We start from the raw sequence: 17,452 nt of genomic DNA, 5'->3' as shown, positions 1-17,452 counted from the left end.
AGCAAAACATTTTTGATTATTCTAAAAATAAAAATTATTCAATAAATAATTAAATTAATAAACAAACAACTGTTTACCTTTTAAAAAAATTAAGTATTTTATTCCTGCAATAAATAAATAAAAATAAATTTATTAAATTAATAAATAAAAATAAATAAATCGTTTTTATTTTTTTTATATTATTAACTGTATTTTATTCCTGTGATGCAAAGCTGAGTTTTCAGCATCTTTACTTCAGCTTTCAGCGAAACATTTCTGATTATTATTAAAATAAATAAAAATGAATAAATTAATAAATACAAATGATTAAATAAAAATTACAAAATAAATTAAAAAAAATAAATAAATAACTGTTTACCTTTTGAAAAAATAATAAACTGTATTTTATTCCTCAAAAAAAAAAATCAATCAAACAAACAAACAAACAAACAAACAAACAAACAAACATAAGTTTAAATTAAAATATTTGGGTTCACCTTAATGCAGAATGAAAAATAGAAAAGATAAAATAAATAAATAAATAAATAAATAAATATAAATGTAAATAAATAAATACAAAAATAAAATAAATAGGCTAAAGGTTAGCTTAATTTAAAACAAGTTAGTTCTGATTAATGCAAAAATAAAAGAGTAAGCAAGCAAACAAGCAAGCAAGCAAACAGAAAAACAAACAAACCAACCAACAAACAAACAAATAAATAAACAAACAAATAAACAAATATATATAATTTTAAGTATATATTTAACATTTATATTTAATTATTAAATAGGATTTAATTTTGTATTTAATACTATTTATACATTTGATTTTGCTAAATGTGTTTTATTTTCCATCTGTGCTTTATTCTCTTTAATTCAGACGTGTGTGTTTGCTTTAGTTTGTGAGAAGCACACTATAATCAGCTCGACTGTAGTATCTCCATTGAGTGTGTGTGATCCTGGAGAAACAGTCGTGAAACATGAGAGAAAGAGCTGAAAGAGCAGAAGACGAAGAATAAATCAAACAACATGATGATCTCAGCAAAACCCACACACATAGCCCTACACTAAAACACACACAGTAATCTGACTCTACTTCAGAATTTACAGGATTCAGCTTTAACAACAGGTACTTTCCATCTAAAATCTATTTTTTTCCCGCACATATCACTGCGTTTGAAGCTTTATTTATTTCGTACACTACATAATCCAATCAAAAAGTATTTAGACTTGAATAAAAAAATGCATTGCAATATTTACACACTTCATCCATACAGTCCTCAAGTCAAATATTGACATATATCATGTAATAAAACATGTATCACACTTGATTCAAAACTGACATGAAGAGAAGCAACATGGATAAAGGAGGAGCGAAGGAAAAGAGGGAGCAGAAGACATAAAAACAGAGATTGTGGGTGTTTTTTTGGGATAGTTACTCGAGAACTGAAGGTCCGATGGCCACGACGGTCATCTTTTAGCACCTCCAACCTACACTGGAGCTTACAGAGATATAAAGTTCAGTCCGTCAGTCACAAAACACTGGAAAAAGCCCACCGACACAAGACTGAGAGCAAAAACAAACCACCAAAAATAAAGCGCTATACAAATAAAAACTAAGAGTAACAAATATCTCACACACTGGAAATGTCGTTAGTTACTTATAAAAAGTGAGTAAACCTAATGCAACTTAAGGAACACTCCATTAAAAAAAGATAGTCGGGACTTAATATTTTTTTAAATTCTATTTAGCCGATCTCTACGTCTGGAGAGCACTTTTAGCTTAGCTTAGCATAGATCATTGAATTGGATTAGACCGTTAGCATCTCAAAAAATGTCTTTCCATAATTTTCAAAGGGACAAACAGAAATATTCACATACAACATTTCAAATGAAAGTTGCTATTTTCCAGAACAGTGTGTCTTCATACTCTCATTGCAATGTTTCATTTGTTAACTGTTTGTTTTGATTATTACCTACCTCTCATGTTTAGCTAGAAGAAATAAAAGCAATACTTTCAGTATATATCTTTGCAAGTATTACCATTTATGAATCCATTCAGTCGATCTCTGGGTCTGGCGGGGGGGGGGGGGGGGGGGGGGGGGGGGGAGTACTTTTAGCTTAGCTTAATAATTAGCATAGATCATTGAATCAGATTAGACCATTAGCATCTTAAGAAATGATTGTCTTACAATAATTTAAGGGAAAAAGTTCATACAAAAAAATTTGAATGAAAGTTGCAATTTTCTACGACATGTCTAGGAACTATACTCTCATTGCAATATTTTATTTATTAATGACAGACGGATCCTTAAATTTTTTTTAATATTATGTATCTCTCTTGTTTAGCTAAAGGAATAAAAGCAATGCTCATGCATCTTCGCAAGTTTTAACCTTTTTTAATCCATCTAGTCCATCTCCAAGTCTGGTGAGAGCACTTTTAGCTCAGATTAGCATAGATCATTAGATCAGATTAGACCATTAGCATCTCAAAAATGTCTTTCAATAGTTTTCAAAGAAACAAACGGAAAATTTCACATGAAAAATTTTGAATGAAAGTTGCTATTTTCCAGGATGATTTGTTCAGGAACTTTACTCTCATTGAAGTGTTTTGTTTATTTATGACAGACTGTTTGTCTGAATATTACGTATCTCTCTTGTTTAGCTAGAAGAAATAAAAGCAATGCTCATATATTTTTGCAAGTTTTACTGTTTTTGAATCCATTCAGTCGATCTCCGGTTCTGGTGGAAGCGCTTTTAGCTTAGCTTAGCAAAATTTTTTGAATAGGATTAGACCATTAGCATTTAAAAAAAAAATTTAAATTTTAAAAATTTTAAAAATTTTAAATTTTTTTGAAGATTGTCTTTCAACAATCTTCAAAAAAAAAACAAACGGAAAAATGACTAAAGAGTTTTCTATAAAATTAGCCTATTTAAAATAAAATGAAGCATTGCTTTGATTTTTACAATTAATTAAGGCATTGGGTTTATTTAATTAAATACATTTTAATGAAATAACCTTTTTTTACAATGCAGATGCCCTTTAAAAATGGCAAGAATACTGCAATTATTAGTAAATAGTAGAACAGGCGAGTTTTGCCATTTTTGAACATTTTTGGACTTTTAGCTGGATTTGACCATTAGTGCCTCGATCAAAAATGACTAAAGAGTTTTGATCATTTTCCTATTTCACAACAATGTTGCCTCACTGTAGTGACCTTCTAACAACATTGTATTAACCTTAATAAAAAGCTGGTTGTTATAACGTTGTCACAAGGTTGCCATTTAACTATCATTCAGGCTCATAACTTAAAGGTTGTCTGGAAAACCACTGCTCAACTTTTATTTGTCATCATCAAAAATGAGCATTTTATTTTCAACTGATTGTTGGACAGCTCATTTTGTATTAATCTTGCGAGGATACGTTAGAATTCATTTTATTTCTTGAGAGAGATGCTAATGGTCTAATCCGATTCAATGATCTATGCTAAGCTAAGCTAAAAGGGTTCCTGCCAGAACCGGAGATCGACTGAATGGATAAAAAATGGTAAAACAAAAACTATTTCATCTTGCGAAGATGCATGAGCATTGCTTTTATTTATTCTAGCTAAACATGAGAGATACGTAATATTCAAGCAAACCTACAGTATCCATTGGTCGTTAATAAACAAAGCATTACAATAAGAGTAGTTTCTGGACATATCACCCTAGAAAATAGCAACTGTCATTTAAATTTTGTTGTGTGAATTTTGAAATCCTTTGAAAATTATTAAAAGACTTTTTTGAGATGCTAATGGTCTAATCTGATTCAATGATCTATGCTAAGCTAAGCTAAAAGTGCTCCTGCCAGACCCGGAGTTTGACTAAATAGATTAAAGAAATTGTAAAATTTGTGGAGATGCATGAGTATTGCTTTTATTTATTCTAGCTAAAGTTCCTAGACATATCGCCCTAGAAAGTAACAAGTTCTCATTTAAAATTCGATGTGTAAAATGTTCCATTTCTTCCATTGAAAATTATTAAAAGTTATTTTGAGATGCTAATGGTCTAATCCGATTCAATGATCTATGCTAATCTAAGTTAAAAGCGTTCCTGCCAGAACCGAAGATCGACTGAATGGATAAAAAATGGTAAAACAAAAACTATTTCATCTTGCGAAGATGCATGAAAGTTGCTTTTATTTCTTCTAGCTAAACATGAGAGATACCTAATATTCAAACAAACCTAAAGTGTCCATTCTTCGTTAATAAACAAAGCATTACAATGAGAGTATAGTTCCTAGACACATCGTCCCATGCAGAAAATAGCAACTTTTCATTTAAAATTTGTTGTGTGAAATTTTCCATTTCTTCCTTTGATAATCATTGAAAGACATTTTTGACATGCTAATGGTCTAATCTGATTCAATGATCTATGCTAAGCTAAAAGTGCTCCCGCCAGACCAGGAGATCGACTGAATGGATAAAAAAATGGTCAAACAAAAACTATTTCATCTTGTGAAGATGCATGAGTATTGCTTTTATTTTTTCAAGCTAAACATGAGAGATACGTAATGTTCAAACAAACCTAAAGTGTCCATTAGTTGTATATAAACAAAACATTGCAATGAGAGTATAGTTCTTAGACATGTCGACCTAGAAAGTAGCAACTTTTCATTTAAAATTTGTTGTGTAAAATTTTCCATTTCTTCCTTTGAAAATTATTAAAAGACATTTTGAGATGCTAATGGTCTAATCTGATTCAATGATCTATGCTAAGCTAAGCTAAAAGTGCCCAAGCTAGATCTGGAGATTGGCTGAATGGATACAAAAATGGTAAAACTTGACTGTTTAACTCGAGGAGCTCTAATGCTAAATGAGCCTATTTTTTTTTTTTTAAAGTGAAGTGTTCCTTAGATTTTTTTCTTTTTGCACTTTTGCACATATGCATTAGCATGTCCATGTGCATATGGGCAGTTATTTGCTTAATAACTCAAAGATAAGTGATTTACTCACTTTTTAAAGTAAGTGCAATGAATCCTCTTTTTACAGTGCAGATTAAAAAGGGAAATTTTACAAAACACACACACACACACACACACACACACACACACACACACACACACACACACACACACACACACACACACACACACACACACACACACACACACACACACACAATCAGATCATGATCTGTTTTATATCCTTCATATAAACTGACATCATTTGCAAGCTCACTTACTGCGTTGTTTGGTCATTAGTATCCAACAAATCATCTTTCAGCTCGTGTTTTTTTTGTGCAGACACGAAATAATCAGTCATTGTGATTTTGAGGAGCACACAACAAAAATTTATTTACATTTAAAAAAAAATTTCGTCCAATCAAATTTGTTTACTGACTTTAGAATCTTTTTCTGTTAATTAAAGGAATAGCTCACCAAATAAATAAACATGTATTCAGTAAAAAGAAAATCTGCAGCAAATTCCACTTCACACAAACTATACCACTGTATTGTATACACAGTTTGTATATATTTTACAGGTTTACAATTATATTACAAATTATAGTGATATTTTAAGTTTGATATTATGAAAGGTTTACATTTTGTTGACGTTGTACAACAATTCTCAAGTCTAACTTGAGAACTTGAGGCTTGCATCTGACTTATACAATGCTACACGGACACACAAAGACATACACGTTCATTCAAGTCTTTACAACACACACACACGCACGCACGCACACGCACACACACACACACACACACACACACACACACACACGCAGGCACGCACATGCACACGCACACGTATGTTGGAATTGGTGATTTACAGGGACTTAGACGTCATAGACGTAATGAATTTCTATGTTAAAAAATGCTTTTAATATGGCCTTACCCTAACCTGAACCTAAACCCAATGCAACCAATTTTGATTTGAAAGCGCTTTGAATTCTAAAAACATCAGGCATGTCCTCATAAACCACCTTAATAAAGTACAAATAGATCATACCCATGTCCTTATACTTATGTATATGTAAATACGTATGTCCCTGTAAACCACCAAAACCAGTACACACATACACACACACACACACACACACACATACACACACACACACACACTCACACAAATCATATCCGTACAGACATATGAGCCCAAAAAGGCCAACAATTGGAGGTGAAGAGTTTTATTTAATTTAATATGAGTTTGTTTGGGTTAAAGACAAAGGCTCATTGGGAATATGTGCCCAGGGCTACATTTTTGAGAATCGGGAAATATGTGCACAGGGCTACGTATGGCTGCATTTTGGGTGTAAAACGAACGCTACGGGAACCATTGATCAGTAACTTTGGAGCCAGATCGGTCTCAAAATAATACATTTACAAAATAAATATTTTAGCCAAATGAATTGGATTTGTGTATTTATGAAAGTTTTTTGAATTTACGAATTGGATTTGCATATTGGTGATGTTGTGGTGCAGTGCTTAGCACTGTCACCTCATAGCACGAAGGTCGCTGGTTCGAGCCTCGGCTGGGTCAGCTGGCATTTCTGTGTAAAGTTTGCATGTTCTCCCAGTCTTGGGGTAGGTTTCCTCCGGGTGCTTCGGTTTGCCCCACAAGTAGAAAGACGTGGTATAGGTAAATTGGGTAAGCTATATTGTACGTAGTGTATGTGTGTGTGTGTGTGTGAATAAGTGTTTCCCAGTCATGGGTTGCAGCTGGAAGGGCATGGAATGCGTAAAACATATGCTGGATAAGTTGGCGGTTCCTTCCACTGTGGTGACCGCATATTAATAAAGGGATTAAACCGAAAAGAAAATGAATGAATGGTTTGCATATTTTTTAATCGTGTTTTGCACTTACAAGTTGGATTTGTGTATGTATGAATCATGTTTGGAATTTACGATTTGCTTTTGCATATTTTTGAATCATGTGCTGAATTTACGGATTGAATTTGCGTATTTAAGAATCGCGTTTTGAATTTTCCAATTGGATTTGCGTAATTTTGAATCACGTTTTGAATTTATGAATTGTATTTGCGTATTCATGAATCATGTTCTGAACTTACGAATTGGATTTTTGCATTTTATGAATCGTGTTTTGAATTTTCGAATTGCATTTGCATATTTATGAATCACGTTTTGAATTTACGAATTGCATTTGCATATTTATGGATAAATATTTGCATATTTTCTAATTGACTAAGTGGAATTTGTAAATGTGAATAGTGTTGTGGATTAATTAATTTTATTTGGTAAATGCATTATTTTTGATCATTTTTGCTCTGACTCCGTAGCTAACCTCTGTATGGACGACTATTCAGGTGTGATCAGGTTGCTCAGTAGCTCACCTTATTAGATTTGGGAAGTAGAGCGGATTTGCTATTCTGGCAAAAGAAACAAAAATCTGCACACAACTGGCTTTCCTCTTCTAGTTTAGAATTTACGAACTGTATTTGCGTATTTAAGAATCGTGTCCTGAATGTACGAATTGGATTTGTATGTTTTTAAATCGTGTTTTAAATTTACGAATTGGATTTGCATATTTATAAATCACGTTTTGAATTTATGAATTGGATTAGCATATTTATGAATTAGTTTTGAATTTATGAATTGGATTTGCGTATTTTAAAATTCTGTTTTGATTTTATAAATTGGATTTGCATATTTATTAAATGGGTTTGAATTTATGAATTGGATTTGCATATTTATGAATTGGTTTTGAATTTCTGAATTGGATTTGCATGTTTATGAATTGTCTTTTGAATTTATGAATTGAATTTTGAATTTATGAATTGGATTCGCGTATTTTTGGATTGTGTTTTGAATTTACGAATTGGATTTGCATATTTATGAATAAATATTTGCATATTTTCTAATTGACTAAGTGGAATTTGTAAATGTGAATAGTGTTGTGGATTAATTAATTTTATTTGGTAAATGCATTATTTTTGATCATTTTTGCTCTGACTCCGTAGCTAACCTCTGTATGGACGACTATTCAGGTGTGATCAGGTTGCTCAGTAGCTCACCTTATTAGATTTGGGAAGTAGAGCGGATTTGCTATTCTGGCAAAAGAAACAAAAATCTGCACACAACTGGCTTTCCTCTTCTAGTGCCCCAGGAAGGTATTTGAGATTGTCAAAAATGCACTCAGCCCCCTCTAGTGGATTTGTGAAAAAAAAAACTTGCAAGCAGACGTCACCCTATTTCTCAATTCTCAAAAATGTAGCCCTGTGCACATATATCCACTAAGCTATGATACACATAAAAAATAAAAAACTGAATAATGTCAAACTGATTATGGCCATCAGAGGGCGCTGTGGAGGAATAGATTTACTACAGATCTTGCAGTGTGAAGTATATAAATGCACTTAATGTGGGTCAATTCTCTAGGGTTAGCAGTATCTCTAGCTGCTCAGGCTGTGTTTACTGTAAAAGCTCCTTATATTCTGCAGGTGACTGGAGATGAACGGTTTACCTGGTCCAAGGTAGAGAACCTTGACTTGAGTGTGATGACCTCATCCAGATGAGCTCTGAACTCTCTCCTGGATGCCTGGAGGAACCACAGGACAGTCACAAAACACACTCACATGCGCACACACACGCACGCACACACACAATCACATATGCACACATGCATACAGTCTCAAAACGCACACATATACACACTTATTTACACACACACACACGCACTCTCAATAAACACATGTACACACCCAGAACACTAACACACACTCATATACACAACATTCTAACACTGACACACGCACACACCCACACACACACAGACAGACACACACACACAACTCTCCATGTCTGAGAGACACCGAATCGGTCAGCACATATATAAGCATGCGCTGCCACAAACACATTCGTCTCCCACAACACACACACACACTGCCATGATGCGCACCGTTACGATGGAAAAACATGAGCGAACGGCTGAACCAACAAAAAGTGAGCAGCGCTACAGAAACACAACTGATCTGATGCTGTGAGGAACAACAGAAAAGACTTGATGGAGCAGATCTTAATAACTCTTCACACTGATCCCAGTACAGCAGGAATCAATTATTTACAGCTGATTATAGACAGCTACTAATACTACACTTGAAATATATTCAACAGCTCGGCTTTTACTAAAATAATAACCCTTCACTGAAAAAACATCACAGAGACGTGATTAGAGCATTACAAATTGAATTAGAGTATTTATGAATTGTGTCCTGAGTTTATGAATTGAATTTGAGTATTTATGAATCGTGTTTTGAATTAGCATATTTATTAATTGCATTTTGAATTTACGAATTGGATTTGCATATTTAGGAATCGTGTTTTGAATTTACGAATTGGATTTGCATATTTAGGAATCGTGTTTTGAATTTATGTATTGGATTTGCATATTTAGGAATCATGTTTTGAATTTATGAATTGGATTTGCATATTTAGAAATCATGTTTTGAATTTACGAATCGGATTTGCATATTTAGGAATCATGTTTTGAATTTACGGATGGGATTTGCATATAAATGAATCGTGTTTTGAATTTACGAATTGGATTTGCATATTTATGAATCATGTTTTGAATTTACGAATCGGATTTGCATATTTAGGAATCATGATTTGAATTTACAAATTGGATTTGCATATTTAGGAATCGTGTTTTGAATTTACGAATTTAACTGGATTGGATTTAGTCACCTAAAAAACATCACAGAGATGTCATTAAAGCGTTAAAGGCCAAAAAAAAAAGAAAAAAAAAATCATTTAATAATTACTAAATTGTATTAAGGTATGTTGTTGCAAAAAATTATTTAGACAGAATTTAAACAAACAAATTAAATTCAGTAATTTTCAACTAAATTTGTTTGTTTAAATTCAGCCTGGACGATGCAGTGGCCCAGTAGGTAGTGCTGGCACCTCACAGCAAGAAGGTCGCTGGTTCGAACCTCGGCTCTGCTCAGTTAACGTTTCTGTGTGGAGTTTGCATGTTCTCCCTGCGTTTGTGTGGGTTTTCTCTGGGTACTCCGTTTTCCCCCACAGTCCAAACACATGCGGTACAGGTGAATTGGGTAGGCTAAATTGTCCGTAGTGTATGAGTGTGTGTATAAATGAGTGTGTGGATGTTTCCCAGGGATGGCTTGCAGCTGGAAGAGCATCCGCTGTGTAAAAACGTGCTGGATAAGTTGGCGGTTCATTCCGCTGTGGCGACCCCGGATTAATAAAGGGACTAAGCGGACACGAAAATGAATGAATGAATGAATGAAATTCAGCCTGTTTAAAATGTTTGCAACAACTTAAATCCAACAAACCATTTATTTCAGTGCAGTCACTAAAAAAAAAAGAGAGATTTATTTTTTAATTATTATTTTAATGATATTTGCAATGCAATCGGATACAAGTTTTAAAGAAATAAAATAAATCTATTTTGCAATACAATTTATTGTTTAACAAAAATACAAATACATTTAAAGCGTAATAAAATACAACACATTTAACTTTTTTTAAATAGTTGAGCTACAGTCGTAATATACCTTTTTAATAACTTATTAAATTTTTTAATAACTTTTTTAAATTATGATTTTAATTAATTAAATTTTTTATTTATAATAATAATAATAATAATAACTAAACTGTTGAAAATACTAAATACCATTTTTACAGTGCACAAAATAAAAAAAATATATACTGCAATGAAATCCACACTATAATCTGAAAAAAGTTTTTTTTTATAAATCAATCAATCAATAAATAGATAAATAAATAAATAAACACTAAAGTAAATAAATAAATAAATAAATAAATAAATATTAATAATAAAACTAAATAAATACATTTATACATAAACAATAAATAAATAAGTAAATAATACATTACACATTAATAAATAAATACATAAATAAAAAAATATTATTAATAAAATAAATAAATAAATAAATAAATAAATAAATATTACAGTCAAACTTATTTTTTAAAATGACTGTAAATAGCAATTTTTTAATTATGATTTTAATTATTAAATTTTTATTTATTTATTTATTTTTTTTAAATAGCCTTTTAAGTTATTGTTTCTGGATTAATGCATATTTAAATATTAAACCGGGAAAATACTGAGTAGTCACTAATAATAATAATAATAATAATAATAATAATAATAATAATAATAATAATAATAATAAAAAGTAGAGGAAGAAGAAGAAGAAGAAGCAGAAGGAGAAGAAGCAGGAGAAGAAGAATAACTAAACTATCAAAAAGGACATTTTTAACCACTGAGCCACTGTGTCACCCTTTAATAGTTTATATTTGTTCATATTTTAATATTACAAAATTCAAGACACACTTTTAATATCTACACTATAAATGTTTACTTAAATAAATAAATTTAAATTAATACAATTATTTAAATGAAAACATATTTAAAAATAATTCATAAAAATATTTTTTTTAACAGCAATAATTCAAAATTAAATGTAATTTTTTTAGGGGGGGGTATAGAGATACTTATGTTGTCTTTAACAAACAATAATACATTTTTCAGTGGGAAAACAGCACAAAAATGTTACTAATTTTCAATTTTAATTTAATCTAATTTTTAAATATCTAAAAAACCGGCACTACTATTTATTCAACTACTAAACAAAACATATCAGCAAATCAATATATAATAAATCAGCTATACAAAATAAAACATAAGCGTCTAATGCAATGGTGTATTTATTCAAATAATAATAACAATACTAATAAAACATTTCAAACAAAAAAAAATATTGCAAAGATGTCTCAAATAAATGCAGTTAAGTGAGAAATAACACATGCTAACTGTAATCTCACAGAACTGCACTTTTAGATCATCTCAATATGTTTTTAACAAGAGGTTGACTGAAACTAAATCTTAGCCTTTGCATTACAAAAACACACAAAACTGCAGATTTATTTTTAAAAATGTATTTTATGATATTTAATAGAGACAATTGTGTTGTCTTAAACAATATTATTGTAATAATCACCTTGTCAGTGGTAAAACTACACTGCAATTTTAATTAAATTTTTATTTTAATTACACAACAGTTCTGCCTGGTTCTCAAATCGGATTGGCTGATAACCGTGCAATATTCTGCAATAACAGCACGTATGCAGCCTCTTCACCCTTCTGTATTACTCCGCCCACACAGAGTGACAGCAGATCAATAAACTCACTACAGTTTGACAAATATTCCTGCTGTTGGGCAACATAATGTACTTTTAATGCTTTTTAGGTGAGAATGTAGTTGTTTAGATTGCAACTATGCAGTTTATTTATAAGGACTGTGCGTATTTTAAACATTTATAATTTTGGAGATTCATTGTCAGCAGCCATCAGCCTGTCGTACTGAGCAGAGCAAAAGCAGTTGACATTCTGCCACAAGATGGCGACAGAGATCACATAATAAACGCTTAGAGGAGAAAAACTCAAACTACAGCTGATCAAATCATGACAGAACAGGTAAGTGACTTTCTAAGTTGATCTCCCTCTTTTGTATGTTGTAGTGCTGTATTTATACCATAGTAATCTGCTAGTGTTTTGGCTTTTTCGGGTTTAATTATTCTGAATCTCCCGATTCAGACAGAGAAATACTGGGAAATCTCTGTAGACTGATGGCATTTCATGCTGTTCAGCCTTATAATCTGGAAATGTGAGCAAAATCAGCTGTTTTTTCATCCCTTTAGACATTACGCTAGAGAATCATTCAAACACTAGCTCTAAAGTGATGTTGGTGAATGAGCAATGGTTTTGCTGTTCTGACGTCATCTGCAGATGTGAATGGCGGAAGAAAGTAGTTCCTCATACAAAAGGATTTTCAGACTCTCTGTGTTTGATTTTCTTTTTAATATACATGATTATGCTGTCGAACTGTTGTATAAACGCAATATCAAACTCGTAGCAGTGCGATGTGGCTGTATATCGTCACTGGTGGGACACTAACGCACGCCTCCCACCAGTGCTGATACACAGACATATCGTACTGCTTCGAGTGTGATATTACAACTGACCCAGCCAAGGCTCGAACCAGCGACCTTCTTGCTGTGAGGCGATTGTGTTACCCACTGCGCCACCTCGTCTCGCCATTACAGTTTAATTCATTTTAATTGCTTTTATTTTTAAACTGACAGAGCAAAGCTATATTACAGTTTAGTAAAACAAAATACACACATTTTTAAAATTAATTTCTTTTCAAATTAATTCTTTTAAAATATTTAATGATTTTTTATTGATTGTCTTTTATTGATTGATTGTCAAAATATTATAGAATAATAACAAAAATACATTTATTTATTAATATGTTAATAATAAACTTGTTAGTGGAAAATCAACACTACAGTTGAATAAATATTTTATTATTTTTTATATTTTTATTTATTTTAAAAGCTGACACTATTATTTTTATTAACTAATAAACAAAACAACAGCATATAATGAAGTTTATCATTAAAAATACACAACATTGCTGATTTATTTTTTATTTATATTTTAATATAATTCAAATATCCTTTAATCCTTTTTTAATGATTTTTAATCATCATAAAAGTCATTCATGTTGTCTTTAACACAATAATATTCTAATAATTTGTTATAATTAATAATAAAAATACATTTGTCAGTTCTTAATTAAAAAAATTAAATACACAATTTCTGATAAAAAGTAAACAAATACATTTATTTATTGATTTATTAATAAATAATAAATTTGTCAGTGGCAAAAATCAACATTACAATTAAATAACTTTTTATTTTAATTTAATTTGTAATTATTTCAAAAACTGGCATCATTAATTAATTAATTTTTATTAACTAATAAACAAAACATCCCAGAACAACAGTATATAATACTGTTAAATATTTGTAACATTTATAAATAAAAAAATATTTGAAATTGCTGATACTTTTTTATTTATATTTAAATAAAATTCAAATATAGCATATATATTACAAAAAATACACAAATTGCTGATTATTGTTTTTACATTTATAATTAAATATTTAATTATTCAAATATTATAACTTCATTTTTTAAATGATTTTAGGAGAGACAGTTTTGTTCTTTAACACAAAATTATTAAAAAAAATTCTTATAAATAATAACAATAATAATAATAAATACATTTGTCAGTGGAAAAACAGAACTACATAACAATTAATGTTAATAAATAAAAAACCCTGACATTAATTTTTAAAACTAATAAACAATACATCCCAGAACAAGATATAGTACAGTTTAGTTTAAATAAATACACACAATTTCTGATTATTTTCTTTTCATTTAAAATTAAATATAATTATATTATTATATAAAAATAGTACAATAATAAAAAAATCAATTAGTAAACAATACATTAGTCAGTAGAAAAAAAAGACTATGATTGAAAAAAGTTTTTAATTATTATAATTTTTACATATTTTAAAAGCTTTAACCTAATAAACAGAACATCTCAAAACAGCAATATATATTACAATTTATATATTACAATTTAAGAAATGCATAAAACTGCTGATAAATGTATTTATTTATATATTTATAATTCATTATTTAAATATTGCCACTTCAACTTTTTCATTCGAGTTCCTAAACACAATATTATTATGTCTCATTATAAATAATAATATAAACACACTTTTTAGTAATTAAATTTAATTTATTATTATTATTATTTTTAATTAAATACAATTATTTAATTATTTTTTATTGATTTTTATTGATCGTCTTTAACAATAAAAATAGTAAAATAATTAACAAATACATTAAATTATTAATTTATTTATAAATAATAAATAATTTATAAATAAATAATTAATATTAAATAATTAATAATAATAAATAGTAAATTTGTCAGTGGAAAAATCAACACTACAACTGAACAAATATTTTATTTTTTATTTAATTTATAGATATTTTAAAAGCTGACACTATTATTAGATTGACTAATAACAAAACATCCCAAAACAACAGTTTATAAAACAGTTTTATAACATTTTTTACTGACTGACAATAACCAAATACAGAAATATTGATGAATATCTATCAGTCAACCACTAGTTACAGTAACTAGAAACATTCATATTTATATGAATGACTAAACAAATGCATTTTAAAAGAAAAATGAAGTGAAGTTGATGCACAAACACTCAGAAACACAAATTAACCTCCAAGACAGACATTTGCATGAGTCCCAGAAATGACTGCAGGTCATTTCTGCCCATTTAAGCATGCGTGACAAACAGGAAGGGAGCAGAGGAAGAGCAGGAAGTGACATCATCATGCAGGAATACCTCAGCAATGCTTAGGGTGGATGAAGAGGAGGGAAGCCGCGCCTGGTGCCACAAGAAGGGGAAAAGAAAAACACAAGTCAATAGAAGAGCCAGCAAAAAAATAAATAAAAGCAGAGCAGCAGCTCCCCCTGCTGGCCTGTAAGAATGAACACCGCAAGCCAAAAGCAGCTGCAAACAGAAGAAACTGCAGAAACTGCGCAAATATCTGCTATTTGCACACTGACAGTTTCTGCCATCGGGTTTGACTGTTTGTTTTTGTCAATTTGATGTTCACTTTGGGATAAAACGTGTGGCTAAATCCAATTCAATTAATTGGATTTACAAAACATTCAGAGACAATGTGAACACAGACAGAAAAGATGACAGATATACTGTAAGATGAGTATGGAGAGATATTATTATGATCATACTACCATATCAGGACTATATAGTCTATATTAAGTAGTACAACACTACCTGACAAAAGTCTTGTCGCCTATGCAAGTTTTAGGAACAGCAAATAATATCTTAACTTCTAGTTGATCATTTGGTGTTAGAAGTGGCTTATATGAAAGGCAAAGGCCTCTAGATGACGCTTATTTGAGCTCAATAAAATATGATCATGTCTTGATTATTAATGATTTCATTAGGACAGTAAGCTCTGACTCTGCTCAGACTAAAGTCTCATCACTGAACAGAAATAATGTCCAGTATAGAATATAAAGTCCTGCTGCAGTGGAGACAGAATGAATATTGTGTCTGACTCCATCATGAGCTTGGAGGACTGCATCCATACATCTCTGACATGACTCAAATCACTGATTAATAAAGTCATCATGGTGAAGAAAGCATTCCTGCAGGACTCCCAGAGCTCATCAAGACTCTTTGTGTTCATCTTCAATGCCTCCTCCTTCATCTTACCCCAGACATGCTCAAAAATGTTCATGTCTGGTGACTGGGCTGGCCAATCCTGCAGCTCCTGCACCTTCTGTTATACTTGATGCTAGTTTTCTTTCTTTGTGTATTTTTTTCATCCTCTTCTCCGCTTACTCAACCCTTAGGCCATACCCGTCAACCCTCCCATTTTTCCCAGGATTCTCCCGTATTTTACAGTTCCATCCCGCTATCATCCCGTAAAGGTATTTTCCCATATTTCTCTAGTATTTTCAGTCTTTCTCTGAACACCCCATCCTCCCTACACGCAACCCATACCGCCGAACCACCAGGGTTCGCCTCTTTCTCTAAAGCGTGAGTCTGTTCTGTGCTTTCACTTTGTTTAGGAATGAAAACACTTATAAATAAATATGAAAAACGGCGCGATTCCCTTTCCTTCTGATTACAGGTGCCGTCGCCCCTATCCTATACAATCCTCAAAACAGTCATATAATGGTGCATGACTGTCAGCTGACGCGCTCCATAGCAAACAGATGTTTTTTCCCAAACGGATTCTGTACACACGATTTGAAGCAGAAAGAAAGTCTGGCTTTTGGGTGCGTGTTTAAACCAATGACTGTAAAAAATATGGACGACGCGACAGCCCTTTTTCCCATTGAACGCCTTGAGGGCAAAACGCCTGCTTGACGGGCACAAACTGTCGCAAAAGACTGCTGAAATTGGAGCCAGACATGCGCAGAAGGACTGTCTGATGGAGCCAGAGGAGGAGCCGCGAAAATGAGCAGAGTCGAGCTTCCAATCAAACGCTTTATGCAAAATCAACTACGCCCCCCGAACTTCTCAGCATGCGTTTGCTGTCATATCAACACAAATGGATGTAATAACGTTAACAAATATGAGGGGTTTTATATATTCAATCGCGCCAGCTCCAGGCCGCAGCGCATAACTTACTCGTGGCGTCGCGGGCTGATTCCGGCTCGCATGCGGCAGCGCCTGCTCGCTCGGCCGCCGCATCTGGCTCGATTGACTCGGACTGGAATGGGGTAGTGAGTCCAGGCATCCGGAGTAGGTCCAGCAGAGGTAACATTAGTCAGTCTGAGCTCTAAGGGATAAGTCTCCGGCAGGCGAGAATCTAGGCGGAACTGTGTTTTGCTATCTGGGTGGCTAGGCGTGTATCAGCAAACTAATAAAGCCCGAAAAAAGCCCTGAACTTAGCGAATAAACAGTGTTCCACCAGGATCATGTATGTCAGAAACTATAGTTTACTCATTTTGTCATGGTAAAATAACACAGAAATCGAGTAATAA

General features: G+C 31.8%; 1 protein-coding gene across 28 annotated transcripts in view; it reads right to left on the bottom strand.

Moving 5' to 3' along the window:
* gphnb (gephyrin b) overlaps window positions 1-17,452 on the bottom strand; it is a 150,642-nt gene that overhangs the window by 28,670 nt on the left and 104,520 nt on the right. For 6 of the 28 annotated variants that reach the window (XM_073932012.1, XM_073932013.1, XM_021468335.3 and 3 more), the window contains 3 exon segments: window positions 15,273-15,314; window positions 8,445-8,519; window positions 1,419-1,481 (listed from right to left, as the gene is read on the bottom strand). The exons of 6 other annotated variants lie outside the window; for them this stretch is intronic. In XM_073932012.1, the coding sequence (XP_073788113.1) occupies window positions 1,419-1,481; window positions 8,445-8,519; window positions 15,273-15,314 (180 nt within the window). 28 annotated transcript variants of the gene reach the window in all.

The sequence above is a fragment of the Danio rerio genome, chromosome 20 (assembly GCF_049306965.1).
Source record: "Danio rerio strain Tuebingen ecotype United States chromosome 20, GRCz12tu, whole genome shotgun sequence".
NCBI classification, from domain to species: domain Eukaryota; kingdom Metazoa; phylum Chordata; class Actinopteri; order Cypriniformes; family Danionidae; genus Danio; species Danio rerio.
Note: the sequence above shows the minus strand (reverse complement) of the source record. Positions and strands in the feature narration are given on the sequence as shown.